A 14,228-nucleotide genomic window follows, 5' to 3' on the forward strand; every position below is an offset into this window, starting at 1 on the left:
ATTTCCCTGAGGCCACACGTGGTAACTCGGAGTTGAAAGTAAATGAGCATAGACTCTGGAGCCCCACTGCCTAGATTTCAACTTCAATTCTACCACTTACTGTAGGACCTTGTAGAAGTTATGTAACCTCTCCGTTTCCTCATCAGTAAATTAGAAATGAGTACAGTTGCTCTGAGGATCAAATATTAATACCTGAAAAAAAAAATATTAATACCTGTAAGGCCCCATGGGCCGGTACTCACATACAGCCAACATGGTAGTCAACAGCATCATTTACAGGATCCTCTTCATTATAACTAATCATCAGCATTGTTGTCATATGGCAGAGAGTGGAGAAGAACACTAAATATTCTGGGTGTTTCTCTGTTTCCAGTGGCACTTTGTGTCAGGACTCCGGCTGGCCCAACGTCAGGAGAATGCCTTTGCCATTGTCAATGCTGGCATGAGTGTGAAGTTTGAAGATGGTACAGACACAATCAAGAACCTTCAAATGTTCTACGGAAGTGTTGGCTCCACTGTTGTCTCTGCAAGCCAAACGTGCCAGCAGCTCATCGGAAGGTATGTGACAGCACATCTGGATATGAAACACAGCACTTTGTATTTTAATATTTTAATGAAGATAGCACTTGGAGAATTTTTCTCTGATTACATACATATTACATAATCATATAGGAAATTTAAACGCTGTGGAAGAATATAAAGAAAATAAAAGTCACTCAAAAGCCAACCTTCTTCAGGTGCATGGGTGGCTCAGTGGTTGAGCATCTGCCTTTGGCTCAGGACATGATCCCGGGGTCCTGGAATCGAGTCCCACAACAGCCTCCCTGTGAGGAGCCTGCTTCTCCCTCTGCCTATGTCTATGCCTCTCTCTGTGTCTTTCATGAATAAATAAATAGAATCTTTAAAAAAAAAAGTAGGAACAAAAGCCAATCTTCTTCAATTCTTCTTCAATTCTTTTATTATAGTTTCTATAATAAGATGAATGTACAAATTAATCTAAGTAGATATTATCTTCAAATTTTCTTTTTATTAACCTGCAACATAAGTAAATGTTTCTAATACTGGGCCGTACGACATCTGAAAATGTCCTCCCTCCACCACAGAAAGAAGATGAAATATTCAAAAGGTTAAATGGTCTTCATCCTATCACTCTCATTGTTTCTAATGTTTGGAAATTAAGTTTCAAAAATTCTTCCAAGTAGTGCTTTCATAATAATTTTTTATCTACCATAATATTCATTGTCAACAGGGCAGCACAACTAAATGTGGCTTTCTTTTCTCAGATACTAAAATGTTTTGATGCTTTCAAAGCATGTATAAACTTTCCTTTGTGACAGTGTTACAACTATCATCAATAATTGGGTCATTTTCCGGTCATTACCTGCGCATGTGTGTGCCAGGCTTGACCTGTTTGCTGCGGATACAGCAGGGAACAAGACAGAGATTCCTTGGGAAGCTCTGATTTTAGTACTTTGTTACCCAAGCTCTTTGAGGGGAGTCATCATTCCCAGGCCTTGAAGTTACATATAATAATAAAGGAGGACAGTAAGGAAAATTTGGAAGCCACTGCAGCAGATTCTAAAGAAAGCTAGTGACATGTGTGAGGGTATTTTGTCCAGACTCCAAAGATGAAAGCTGATTTCCTCCATCTTCCCCTGCTCTGTCAGTTTAGCCAGTCTTCAGCTCTTCTGTGACCTGTTTGCATTCTTCTCTACAAGGCAATGGGATGACCAAATGCTGAGCGATGCCTGCCGATTGGTCCTGGATGAGATTGACATTCCGCCAGCCGCTGGGGGCGGCATGGTAGAGTACAGGCGAACCCTCATCATCAGCTTACTCTTCAAATTCTACCTCAAAGTGAGGCGAGGACTGAATAAAATGGTAAATGACTTCTCCGGTCTCTGAGCCTTGACATTCTGAGCTGTCTGTACTGTGAAGGACTCCCCCTTCCCTTCCCTACTGCATCAAGGTTATCAGATGATGAGGACAGAGGGGATGGAGCCCACAGAGTGCAGCCTCCCAGCCTCCTTTGCCCTTCTTCTCTCTCCCCTCTCCTTCTCTCCTGGGCTGAGAAGGGGACAATCTTGCTGTTACATTTGCCCTATAGGCTGTGTGACAATACTAATATACAATATCGAGTTGATCTTCAGTAGTGAAAAGCTTTCAGTAAGTAAATTATAATATCTTTTCCTATTATAAAGAAAATATCTTGTTAAAACAATACCTTCTTTAACATTCAGAAAATGTGGATAAGCCAAAAAGGAAAAGAAAATCGTTTGTAATTCCACCACCCGTAGATAACCATTACTAATATTTTAGAGTGTATCCTTCTAAACTCTTCTTTATGGATGTGTGCATATATGTGTCACACGTATACATCTATAGAACTGTTTAGTATAGCTTGCTTATTTCACTTAGTAACAAACAGCATTCGGTGTCATCAAATATTCTTCACGACATAATCACATAATGGTTGCATGATGTGTCTATGGATAGATGAGCCATTATTTGATCTGTTCCTTACTTTTGGATATATATATATTTTTTTTTTTACTTTTGGATATTTTGATGGCTTCTGGTTTTTTAATTATTTTTTTCTTACCTAGCCTAGTTTAAAATGACCTTCACAGCAGTATTTCTCAGAGTGTGGTCCATGACTGTGACTGTCCCCATAATAAGTCATGAACTGACCCAAAAATGGCAGATAAATGACTATACACACATTTCTTTTATGGCTGAAAGCTTTATTCTATTAATTCAGCCAGTCCTTTTTTACCATTTTTGTTAACATTATTTATTATTAGCATTATCATAATATTCTAATATAAATTATTGCATACTCTTATTTATTACATAATATGTTCAGTATATATGTATATGATCAGCATATATCTGTTATTACATATAATGTATTAGGTATGTTTTTGTTATTTTTTATATATTATATGTTCTCTTACATATTACATATTTTATCTTTGTAGAAAATGCAAAAACAGAGAAGCAAAAAATTTTAAAAATCAACTATAAGCCAATAATCCTACCATAAAGACTGTTAACATTTGCAATACATACATATATATTTCTCTCTTCTTTTTTTACAGGAAAAAGGGTTCATACTGTACATAAATTTTTGTAATCCTTTTTTTCACTTAATTATAATTCACGACAGTCAGTTCCCTCTTATTGGATATTTGGGTAATTCTAGTTTCTTTACTATGACAAATGATCCATAGCTGAACATTCTTGTGGATTAATCTTCATCCGCTCCCTCAGCTGCTTCTTTGAGATATATGCCCAGAAGATTGGCCTAGACTTGAAAGCACAGCCACCATTTGGAAGCGCACATATTTCCATCCATTTGGGGGGAGAACTGGTCATAAAGGAAGTCTCCACTTCCTGGAAATAGCATACACTTTCCTGTGTGCATAAGTAGATATAGCCATGCTGCTGCTAGCCTAGGGAGCTGGACGCTCCGGACTCTCTCCCAGCAGATCTGGTGACTAATATCTGGGAGAATAAATTGGATAACCTATTTCTACATGTGTTTTTCCAAGCTAGTGACTCAGATTGTAAAGTTAAATGTGAAATAATCTTATTTTCAGGATCCCCAGAAGTTTCCTGATATCCCAGAAAAGTTCATGAGTGCTCTAGAAGATTTCCCCATAAAAACACCCCAAGGAACTCAGATGTTCCAGGTCAGTGGACAGAGTTTTTATTTTTTTATTTTTATTTTTTGAGTTTTTTATTTTCTAATCTGTCTATGCATTCAGATGCATGCATTATGCATATATCTCCCTCTTTTCAATAGCTATATTTTTTATTATTTGTACGGGTAATGTCTACCAAAACCAGCCAACATTACTTATTGTCACTCACACACGATTTGCTTGGTTTAGCTTCTATGGTTTTACTCAAGTCTTCACAAGGAATTAGATTATTAATGTCCCTCCTCCACTATTTCAGTTTTGTTGTTTAAAATATTCTCCTTTTCGTGGTAAATGCTTGTCCTTTCTTCAAAACCGGACTCTAAAAAAAAAAAAAAAAAAAAAAAACGGACTCTACATTCTTCTAGGAAGCCTTCCCTGCTTTAATACAGTCACCCTAAATCTCCCAGGAACTTGTATATTTTCTTTGCACCATAGTAGTTATATAAACTGTTATTCATTGCTCTAGGAAGTTGATCTTGTCATTTTAATGTGTGTTTATGTCTATTCTGATACAAGCTTATACAATCTTTAAGAATGAGAACAATGGCTTCCTTTTGGGGAGGTGAGGGAGTAGATTATAATCAGAATATATCTTTTCCCATGATATTCAATAGACATTTATTAACGTTGACTCACAGATATGCATACCAATTGCCTATAATTTTTCTTGACTTATAAAACAGATCAGGCCAAATGAGAATGTCTGGAGGTAAAATAATTTACTTTATTCATTGACAGTGTGTGGATCCCTACCAACCCCCACAAGACCCCATCGGCCACCCAGTCATGCACCAGTCAGCCATCAAACATGCCACAGGGGAAGCTGTATTTAGTGATGACACGCCCCCAATTGCCCGAGAACTCTTCCTGGCTGTAGTCACCAGCACCAAAGCTCATGCAAAGATCATGTAAGGAAATAAAAGATGTTTCCATGTATTACTGGAATGCATTCACGATTTCACATTAAAATTGAGAACTAAATAAATAAATAAATAAATGAAATTGAGAACTTATATATTTAAGTCAACTAAGAATATTCATTTCCTCTTCTGGATGAAAATCAGTCCTTTTTTAAGCATATTTTTGAAAGCATCTAATGCCAAGAGCCCAAACACCTGCTAAATAAATGTTGGCACTTTTCAACATAGAGTTCTGTCCCATGATTTAGTTATGAGGTCCATTGTAATTTTTCCCTGTGTATGAGGAATCATTTATATTGTACTCTGAACTCACTCCTGCGACTTTGATGTGCATTTTCAAATTTTCTCTCCTAGATCCTTTGATGCTTCAGAAGCCCTGGCCCTTCCAGGTGTTGTTGATGTGATAACAGCAGAGGATGTGCCAGGAAGTAATAACCATCGTGGAGAGATTCTCTATGCGCAGAATGAGGTGTGTGATTTCTATGGGGCCTATTATTATTCAAATGCTCCACAGGAGACACCAAAATGACTATTGGTTTTGACTCTAACATCCATGGATTCATGTTCACATTACAAAAACTTACAGGGAACCAGGGACTCCACATCAGTGATTCTCAAATTCTCTCTTGAATTGTGGACCCTTTTGAGATTCTCATCGTAAGTCCTAAAGCCCTCTCTCAAAGAAGGCTTCTAAAATAATTATGAAAACTGTAAAAGCAATATAGAGCCTAGGACATTAAAAGAACCAACAGAATTTCAGGATGACTGGATTAAAGCGTGTGGTATGGGAATGGTGAGGAATGTACCTGAAAACAATCAGAAGCCAGGTAATTAAGTTCTATACCCAGTTTTTGTACCCTCTAAATCCCACTCAAGCCAATGTTTTAAATTATTCTCATAGGTAGAAACTAATCTTTCTTTTGGTCCAGAGACCCAAATGGGTAAATGTAAGAATGTGGGGACAGTTATTTCTTTTTAATGATTCTGTGTCTTAGCTAATCTCCACGTGTGGCTTTTCTGCAGGTGATCTGCGTGGGTCAGATTATCTGCACTGTGGCTGCTGACATCTATGCTCATGCACGAGAGGCGGCTAAAAAAGTGAAGATCACTTATGAAGACATAGAACCAAGGATTATCACAATAGAGGTAGTCAGGCCACTTTGTGTCTTCTGGAATGACTAGGGCAATATACTTCTGGCATAAGCCAACTGATAAAGGCACAAAATAGTATACTTTGGGCTCCATCTATACTTTGTTCAGTGTTATCTATAGATTCCCAGGGAAGGCTCCAGCAACCTGAACCTCGAGGCATAATACTGAGAATTTGCCTGCCTGGATTTCCCTTTCCTTCCTGTGACCACTTCTCCTCCCATTGCTTTTTGCCAAGCCATGTCCTCAGAATACAGATAAGTAACACCAGAGGAATGTCCTTATGACCCATGTAAAACTAGTCAGTGGGAAAATCCACAGCACTGTGAAACTAAAAACAGTTGTGACGTTCACTGATTTATTAACATAACTCCCACTTCCTATAAGCTCTGGAAACAGAAATCCTGGATTTGTATTCTGACTCCATCTTTTAAAGGCCTCTTAATAGCAATGAAAGTTTTAGCAAGTTACTTAAATTCCACTTATTTTCTCAACTGTAGAATAGGAACTATAAAATCACCTACAGAAAGGTCATGTGAGTTTAGATGAGAAAACCCAAGTGAAATGCTTATGGCAGCACCTGGGGAGATGTGAAATGCATGCAGTAAAAATTTGCTATTATTTTTGTTTTAGTTGTTGTTATTAATGAAGGCAAGAATGTGTTGCTTGGTGCTTTGTAGCCCCAGTGTTAGCAAAGTGCTAAGCCTGTGGTCTGTCCTAATAAATGTGTGTAGTGGAGGGAGAGATGAATAGGTGGGTACATGAGCACTATGAAACCCAGCCACGTAGGATGCAGTCTTCGATATCCTCTGATTCTCCTCTGTTCTTCCCAAGATTTGCCAAGTTCAAGTCTTTCCCAGTTATCTTTTAAATGCCTCTAAGTCTGCCCCCTTCTTTCCATTCTCAATTTCAGTCCCATTCCACCCTTTAGCCCAGATCTCACCATTTATTGTCAGATTTACTAGAGTAACCACTTGAAGAGGTTCTTGTACTCCATTTCAATCTGTTAACTTTTCTAAGCCTCAATGTTCATCAGGTCACTTTTCTTATACAATCATGTCCTCCTCAATAAGGTTTGTAGCATAGAATTCATGATCTTTCATAGTCCAAACTCAGTTCACCTTTGAAGTTCATCCAGCTGCTTTTTGATAGAAAACCTGCTCCCCAGCCATCCTAGCCTTGTTCTCTTTTTGGCCTGTCAGCTTGTTTTCAACCTCAAACTATTGCTTTCTGAGGTATCCTTGACTTCAAAAGATTTTCCCTCTCTTCTCTAACTGTCCTAATTCCACACAATTCAGCACCTAATTTAGGTCACCTACGCAAGGCCATTTCTGAGCATCTCCAGTTCCATCAGCCTTCTCCTTGGTAAAGGAAGTAGAGAATATTCTCTTATCTGCCCCCACCCCTCACACCACAAAGTTGGCACCTTAATACCCAACTGCGTCAGGTCATCACTCAGCATTCTAGAGGATGGGACCTTGTTTCATATATGCTTGTCTCTCCCTCAGCTTCCTCAGAGCCCTGAACAAAACTGAATTACCCATGCCTGTTGTCCATTGTAACCCAGTTTCTGCTGACTCTCCACACTGCTCGGATTGTCTGTTGTGGTGCGTGAATATCTGATAGAGCAGGTGCCTATCAGTTTGATGGGGGATGAATGGCTTATTAGGATGTGAAAAAAAAATCTAAATATTGTTTCGGTTTATTTGTTTTCCCCCTGCAGCAAGCCCTAGAGCACAATTCATTTTTTACCACTGAAAAAAAAATCGAGCAAGGAAATGTAGAGCAAGCCTTTAAATATGTTGATCAAATCATTGAAGGTAAGTGGTCTTGGGCCAGAAAAATAACTCCTCTAAAGTTGACTCTAACTTCTATCATCTGGTTTGAGAAATAGTGAAGCTCCAATGCAGAGCTCTCAACCGCATGTGATTTTTAAATCAAAATTTAAAGTGCACAAATAATAAGTTTGCAGTTTGATGAAATTTTACATATACATATAAATCTATGTAAACATTACCCACATCAAGATACAGAACACTTTCCAAGCTCCTGGCTGGCTCAGTTGGTAGAGCATTCAATTCTTGGTCTGGTGGTTGTAAGTTTAAGCCCCACACTGGGTGTAGAGATTAAAAATTTTAAATTTTAAGATTTGAAAATAAAATCTTTAAAAATATATATAGAACACTTCCAACACCCCAGAAAGCTTTCTCTGGCCCCCTCTCAATCAGTAACCCTCCCAAAAGTCTTTATCACTACAGAAAATTTTACGTCTTTTGAACTTCATACAAATGAAATCTTACAGTATAACTTTCTTTGTGTCTACTTCTTTGATTCCACAGTCTGTGTGGAAGATTCATCCACATTGTGCATAGATCAGTACTTCTTTTTCATTGTTTAGGAGTATTCCATTGTATTCCACAATTTATCCATTCTACTATTGATGGACTACTTAGCTATTTTCAACTTGGCGATATTATGAATAAAGTTTCTATAATATCATACATATCTTTTGGTGAACATAAGCACTCATTTCCAATGAAATATACACAGAGGTAGCATTGCTAAATAACAGTGTTTTTATGTATTTACTTTTAGAAGTTAATGCCAAACATTAAAAAAAAAAAGTTGTGTTCCAGGTATATTCCCATTAGCAATTATGAGAGTTCCATTATTCGGTTATTGTCAGTCTTCTTAATTTTATCTAATCTGGTGGAGTAGTGTCTTATCATGGCCTCCATTGAATTTCTTTGATGACTAATGATATTGAACACTTTTCAGATGTGTATTGGCCATTTTTAGATCCTCTTTTGTGAGATATATGTTCAAGTTTTTTGCCTGTTTTTTAAACTAATTAAAAGTAATAATTATAACTGATATTATAGTTACATTATATTGCTATAATTAATTTTAATATAATTAATAATATAATAATTACTTGATTTACTTACAAATCTATAGAAGGTTTCTTTGTTTTTGGTGTAAGTTCTTTGCTAGTTATAAGTATTGCACATATCTTCTCCCAGCCTGTGGATTGTGTGCTCACTGTCCTCATTACTCTTGTTCATGAACAAAAGTTCTTGATTTTAATAAAGAACAATTTGTTAGTCTTTTCTTTATGGTGCCCAGTGTTCTTGAGCCCATGAAGCAATCCTTGCCTATCCAAAGGTCATGAAAATATTTTTCTATGTTTACTCCTAGAAGCTGATAACATTTTTTAGCCTTGACATTGAAGCCTATGATCCATCTCAAGTTAATTTTTCTGTCTGGCATGACACAGGGTCAAGGTTCAGTTTTTTTCAAATGGATATCCAATTTACCTGGCACCATCTGTTAAAAACTTATCTATTCCTTTCTTGAATTGCAGTGCAGCTTTTATGGCTTTCCAGGTGTCTACATATGTGTTGTTCTATTTCTGAACTCTTTATTAGATTCCACTCATCTGTTTATTTATCTTTGTAATAGACCACACTGTCTTACTTGCTATAACTCTATTGTAAGTTTTGAAATCTCAGAGTGTAATGTCGTTTTGCTAATTCTTTCTCAATACGACCATAGCTATTATAAGCTCTTTGCATTTCCATATGCATTTATCATCAGCTTATCAATTTTCACTAAAAATATCTTGCTGGGATTTTGACTGGAATTGCATTAAAACATTATCAAGTTAGAAACTCAAAATCTTAACAGTGATAAGTTCTAATCCATGAATAGGATAGGACATGCCTTTTATTTAGGCATAATTTCTCTCGATAACTGTAGTTTCCACTATGGAGATCTTGCACATTCTTCTTAATATTTATATCTAGTATTTGGTGTTTTATGATGCTGTTTTAAATGATATTTTTATTTCATTTTCTACTAGTTTGTGTCTAATATATAAAAACAATTAGCTTTTATATGTTGATCTTTACCTAAGAACTTTACTCAATTCACTTACTATTTTAAAAGTCTTGAATTTTCTGTATATACAATTATATATGACATATATTTTTACATACATATATATGACATATATATTTATTTATCTTTTCCAATCTTGATACTATAATTTATTTGTTGGTTTATTTGTTTGTTTGTCTGCTTTGACTTACTGAACTGGCAAAAACCTAGTTAGTATGATTTTTTTAAAAATACAAATACCAAGATCCCATCCTAGACCAGTGAAATCAGAACTTTGGAGTACAGGATGAGAGCATCAGTATTTATCAAAGCTCCCAGATGATCCTAAGGTATACCCAGGATTGAGAAGTACAACTCTTTACTAAGAAAATTATGTCCAGTCTTGGGTAAGAGAAATTAGTAATTTTCACAGAATCTATCACCCTCTCCTAAATAGTTGGAATAGAGAGTTTAGTAAGGCTTTTAATCATTTACTAAAATCTGGAAGACTGTTTCTTTTTTTTTTCTTTTCTTTTTTTTTTGGACCTTTTTGCATGACTCACATTTTGTTGTCCCAAGAACTCTTTTGACTCCTGGCAAAAATAACTCCTCACTTATTTTAGCAGCACAGGAATCTTTTGGCTAATTCTTGTGGTTGTTATTCTTAATTGAATTATAGTTTTGTCTTGTTTTGTTTTCAGATTTATTTATTTATTTATTTATGATAGACAGAGAGAGAGAGAGAGAGAGGCAGAGACACAGGCAGAGGGAGAAGCAGGCTCCATCCCAGGACTCCAGGATCGCGCCCTGGGCCAGAGGCAGGCGCTAAACCGCTGAGCCACCCAGGGATCCCCTTAATTGAATTATAGTTGACATACATTGCCTAGTTTTAAAGTAAAATACTGAAGCATTCAGTATTTTATTTCATTTTAAAGTAAAAATGCCTTCCAAATATTGAAACTAGGGCCAAATGCCTCTTCTGGTATAACCTACAAAATGATAAGGGTGTACTGAGCAAGCCAAAAATCTCAGCTAAACCATCAGAAGCAAGCTGGTTTTAGGGAAAGAAACAACTTCAGATCGACCATTTTAAACCTTGTGTCCTTTTACAAACTACTTACCTTCTATGACTCAACAATCCTAATGTCACCAGATTGAGGGACATATTGTCATTATCTCCCTCTCCCCTTTTACAGAGGAGGAAATGAGGGTTTAATAACTTGGCCAAATTCACCAAAGAAATAATAGCACCTGGATGTATGGCCAAGTTAGTCTGTATCCTCAAGTCCAGCACATCATAGAACTCACCACCCCACTTGAGAGATAAGGAAACTGAAGCCAACAGAGGAAGTGAATGACCCAGTGTCATACAGCTGGTGGTGTACAACACATTTTAATTAGAAAAAAAATGGTTTAATCAAATGATATGAAGCCCAGCTCTCCATAAGCTAAAGCAATTCTCTCCTCATAAACCAAATACCAGTGAGTCTCCTCAATTTGAGATTTTCAAATAAGCATTGTCCTGTACGTATGCCTTTCAGGTGAGGCCCACGTAGAAGGGCAGGAACATTTTTACATGGAAACACAAACTATCCTGGCTATCCCAAAAGAAGAAGATAAAGAAATGGTATTGTACGTTGGGACACAGTTTCCAAGCCATGTGCAGGTAACCGGATATTTTTGAAAATTGAGACTCCAGATGATGGCGTGCTATGAGGCACTACAATCAGGCACTCTGCTCTAGGGGACCTTGGATTCCTTCCACTCCTATGAGTGAAATTCTCTGTATACTTGACATAAGCTACAGTCCAGAATAAAGAAAACAGGGCAAATATTTCCCTAAAAGGGCAGACTTTTCAGAAAGATGAAAATCTTGCTAAGTTCCAAAATATAGGACGAGATTTACTTTACCCTTATAACAATTGATAGTGTAAAACCTAATCTCAGGGAGACCAAAGCCTTAGTATTATATTTAAATTTCCCTTTGTGTCTCATTCATGTTGCTTCTCTGTCTTAATGTTTGCATGTATTGGTGATGCACTTGTAAAGCAATTGCATTTCCAATGCTGTAGCAGGTGATTTCCAGTCCTATTCCAGTGGTTGAGATATAAGGCATTGCTTCACTCAGGCAAGTAAAGGAAATCCTCAGACATTCCCCTCTTCTGAGATGTGGAGATGTTGGTTCTAGAATAGTGACTGGCACAGGGGGATACTTAACCTGTTCTACTGGGAGGAGGAGTAATGACAAGCATTACTGAGTGGAAAAGCTGAGGTCTTCCTGGTAGAGCAGAGTGAGTTGGTACCTTGGGGTCGTGAAGGGGTGTATAGGCTCAGAGGGAGGAGGAAGCTGCTGTTCCAGGCAAAATGAAAACCTGAGGGGACTGGTGTTGAGCTGGGATGTGGCTGTGGCCTCCATGGTTGCAAGTTTTGAAGTGGACAGCAGAGGAGTGAGGAGTTACGGTTTTGCCCCTAAAAAGCTATGTGATCTCTCACAAGTTGCCAGGCACCAGTATCTTTTTCTATAAATTGAGGAAGGTGATAAAGATCACCTCTGAGATCTCTTTTGATAGAGAGTATGTAGTTCTGGGCTCCAAGCGGATAAGGTGTATGTCCCAGGTCACCACCGCTGTCTACCACCCACACCTTCTGAGGTACCACTAGTTAATTTCATGAGGCATTTCTGGGGTAGCTAGTGTACAGGGTGCTCACAGGCCACAGCCCAGAACCTGGGGCAGGATCAAAAGCAGGCTCAATAAAGGATTTGAATAGATAAAGAAGGTCTATGAATGTCTAATAAGCACATGAAATGGTGCTCACGGCATTGTTACCAGGGAAATGCACATCAAGACCACAATGAGATACCGCTCCACACCCACTAGAATGGCTGTAATCAAAAGACAGTAATAAGCATTGATGAGGATATAGGGAAATTGAAACCTTCATATATTGCTGGTGGGCACAAATGGCACATCCATTTTTCCACAGCCTGGAAAATAGCATGGCAGTTTCTAAGGAGGTTAAATATAGTGACTACATAATAACCCAGTTCCATGTCTAGGTATCTAGCTGAGAGAATTGAAGTCATCTGCCCACACGAGAATTTATATTCGAGTGTTCATAGCAACACTGTTTAAAGTAGCCAGAAGTGGAAACAATCCAAATGCCCATCGATTGATGAACGGGTAAACAAAATATGGTATCTCTGTACAAGGGAATATTATTCAGCTATAAATAAAAAGGAATGGAGTACTGTTCCATGGACAACATGCGTTCAACAACCTTGCAAACATTATGCCAAGTGACAGAAGCCAGTTGCAAAAGACCACGTATTATATGATTACGTTTATATGAAATGTTCCAAACAGGTAAATCTATGGAGACAAAGAGTAGATCAATAGTTACCTAGTGTTGGGGGCTGGAGGGAGATAAGGAGTGACTGCTCAGTAGATCCAGAGTTTCTGTGGGGATGCTTAAAATGTTCTAAAATTAGATTATGGTGATGGGTGTACAACTCTGTAAATGTTCTAAGTATTTGTTGAATTCGGTTTCTTCAGCGAGGCAGAGGGGAAGTACATAGCTGAGGAAGCAAACTATTACATTGCACTTATATGGCTTCGGGGACTTATCTCTTGCAGGAATTTGTGGCTGCAACATTAAACATCCCAAGGAGTCGAATCGCCTGCCACATGAAAAGAACTGGAGGAGGGTTTGGGGGAAAAGTAACCAAGCCCGCTGTGCTAGGAGCTGTCGGTGCCGTGGCCGCCAATAAGTAAGAGTCACTGTAGCAGCTGTTAATGTCAGCGGTCCTGGCAATGTAGATTACCACCGTGTCCTAGTCCTGCACCCCCGCTTTGGGCCCACTAGTCCTAGCCTTTCATCTCCAAAGGGTGTGGTTGGCATGTAGGCAAAGGAACACTGGACCTGAGCCATAGGATCTGCTCTTAAACTACCACTCACTCACAAGGTCACCTTGACAGGCCACCTCAGTTTCCTCACGGATAAACTGGTGATAATAATAGCCACCTGTCTCATGAGAGTATTACATAATAGATGTAATCACTATATGCTTTGACTCAGATGTAGCCATGTATTACTTTTTCATTGACTTTAACTCTTTAAAATGTTTATGTTTTAAATTGCCAAAATAAATCAAGCTGAGATCGCCTGAGTTGAGGGAGGGTCAAAAGTGTAACCTTACAAGGGACATGTTTTGTCATGAAACAGAGTCTCCTGCTCTTGGGAATGTTCACTCAGCCTCTGCATCATCCACATGGAATAACCAGACACAGGAATAGCCATGACTTTTGTGAACCTTACTCACTAAATATTCAAGACAAACTTAACTTATCCTGGGCTACCGCTACAAAGAGAAAGTGAATACCTCAACTCATTGGCACTTTCCAACAATAGAAAAGGCTGTCTTATAAGTACAGGTGTACAGGTACTAGGAACATCCCTTCAGAAGTCAGAGGAGCCCTCAATGGACATTTCATGAACAGGGAGCCTGAATGCAAAGGAGGCTGATCAGGCTCAGCAAAGCATTGGTTCTCAACCTTTCCAGCCTCTACATCCC

At 38.1% G+C, this 14,228-nt stretch overlaps 1 protein-coding gene across 5 annotated transcripts in view; it reads left to right on the forward strand.

Annotated features, from left to right (window-relative positions):
- LOC112656511 (aldehyde oxidase 4-like) overlaps positions 1-14,228 on the forward strand; it is a 64,365-nt gene that overhangs the window by 31,015 nt on the left and 19,122 nt on the right. For all 5 annotated transcript variants that reach the window (XM_025441893.3, XM_049106556.1, XM_049106555.1 and 2 more), the window contains 9 exons: positions 374-558; positions 1,719-1,881; positions 3,603-3,695; positions 4,446-4,615; positions 4,982-5,096; positions 5,651-5,773; positions 7,500-7,596; positions 11,197-11,321; positions 13,291-13,424. In XM_025441893.3, coding sequence (XP_025297678.3) covers positions 374-558; positions 1,719-1,881; positions 3,603-3,695; positions 4,446-4,615; positions 4,982-5,096; positions 5,651-5,773; positions 7,500-7,596; positions 11,197-11,321; positions 13,291-13,424 — 1,205 coding nt within the window. The remainder of the gene's footprint in view (positions 1-373; positions 559-1,718; positions 1,882-3,602; positions 3,696-4,445; positions 4,616-4,981; positions 5,097-5,650; positions 5,774-7,499; positions 7,597-11,196; positions 11,322-13,290; positions 13,425-14,228) is intronic.

Source organism: Canis lupus, chromosome 37 (assembly GCF_003254725.2).
Source record: "Canis lupus dingo isolate Sandy chromosome 37, ASM325472v2, whole genome shotgun sequence".
Lineage (NCBI taxonomy): Eukaryota > Metazoa > Chordata > Mammalia > Carnivora > Canidae > Canis > Canis lupus.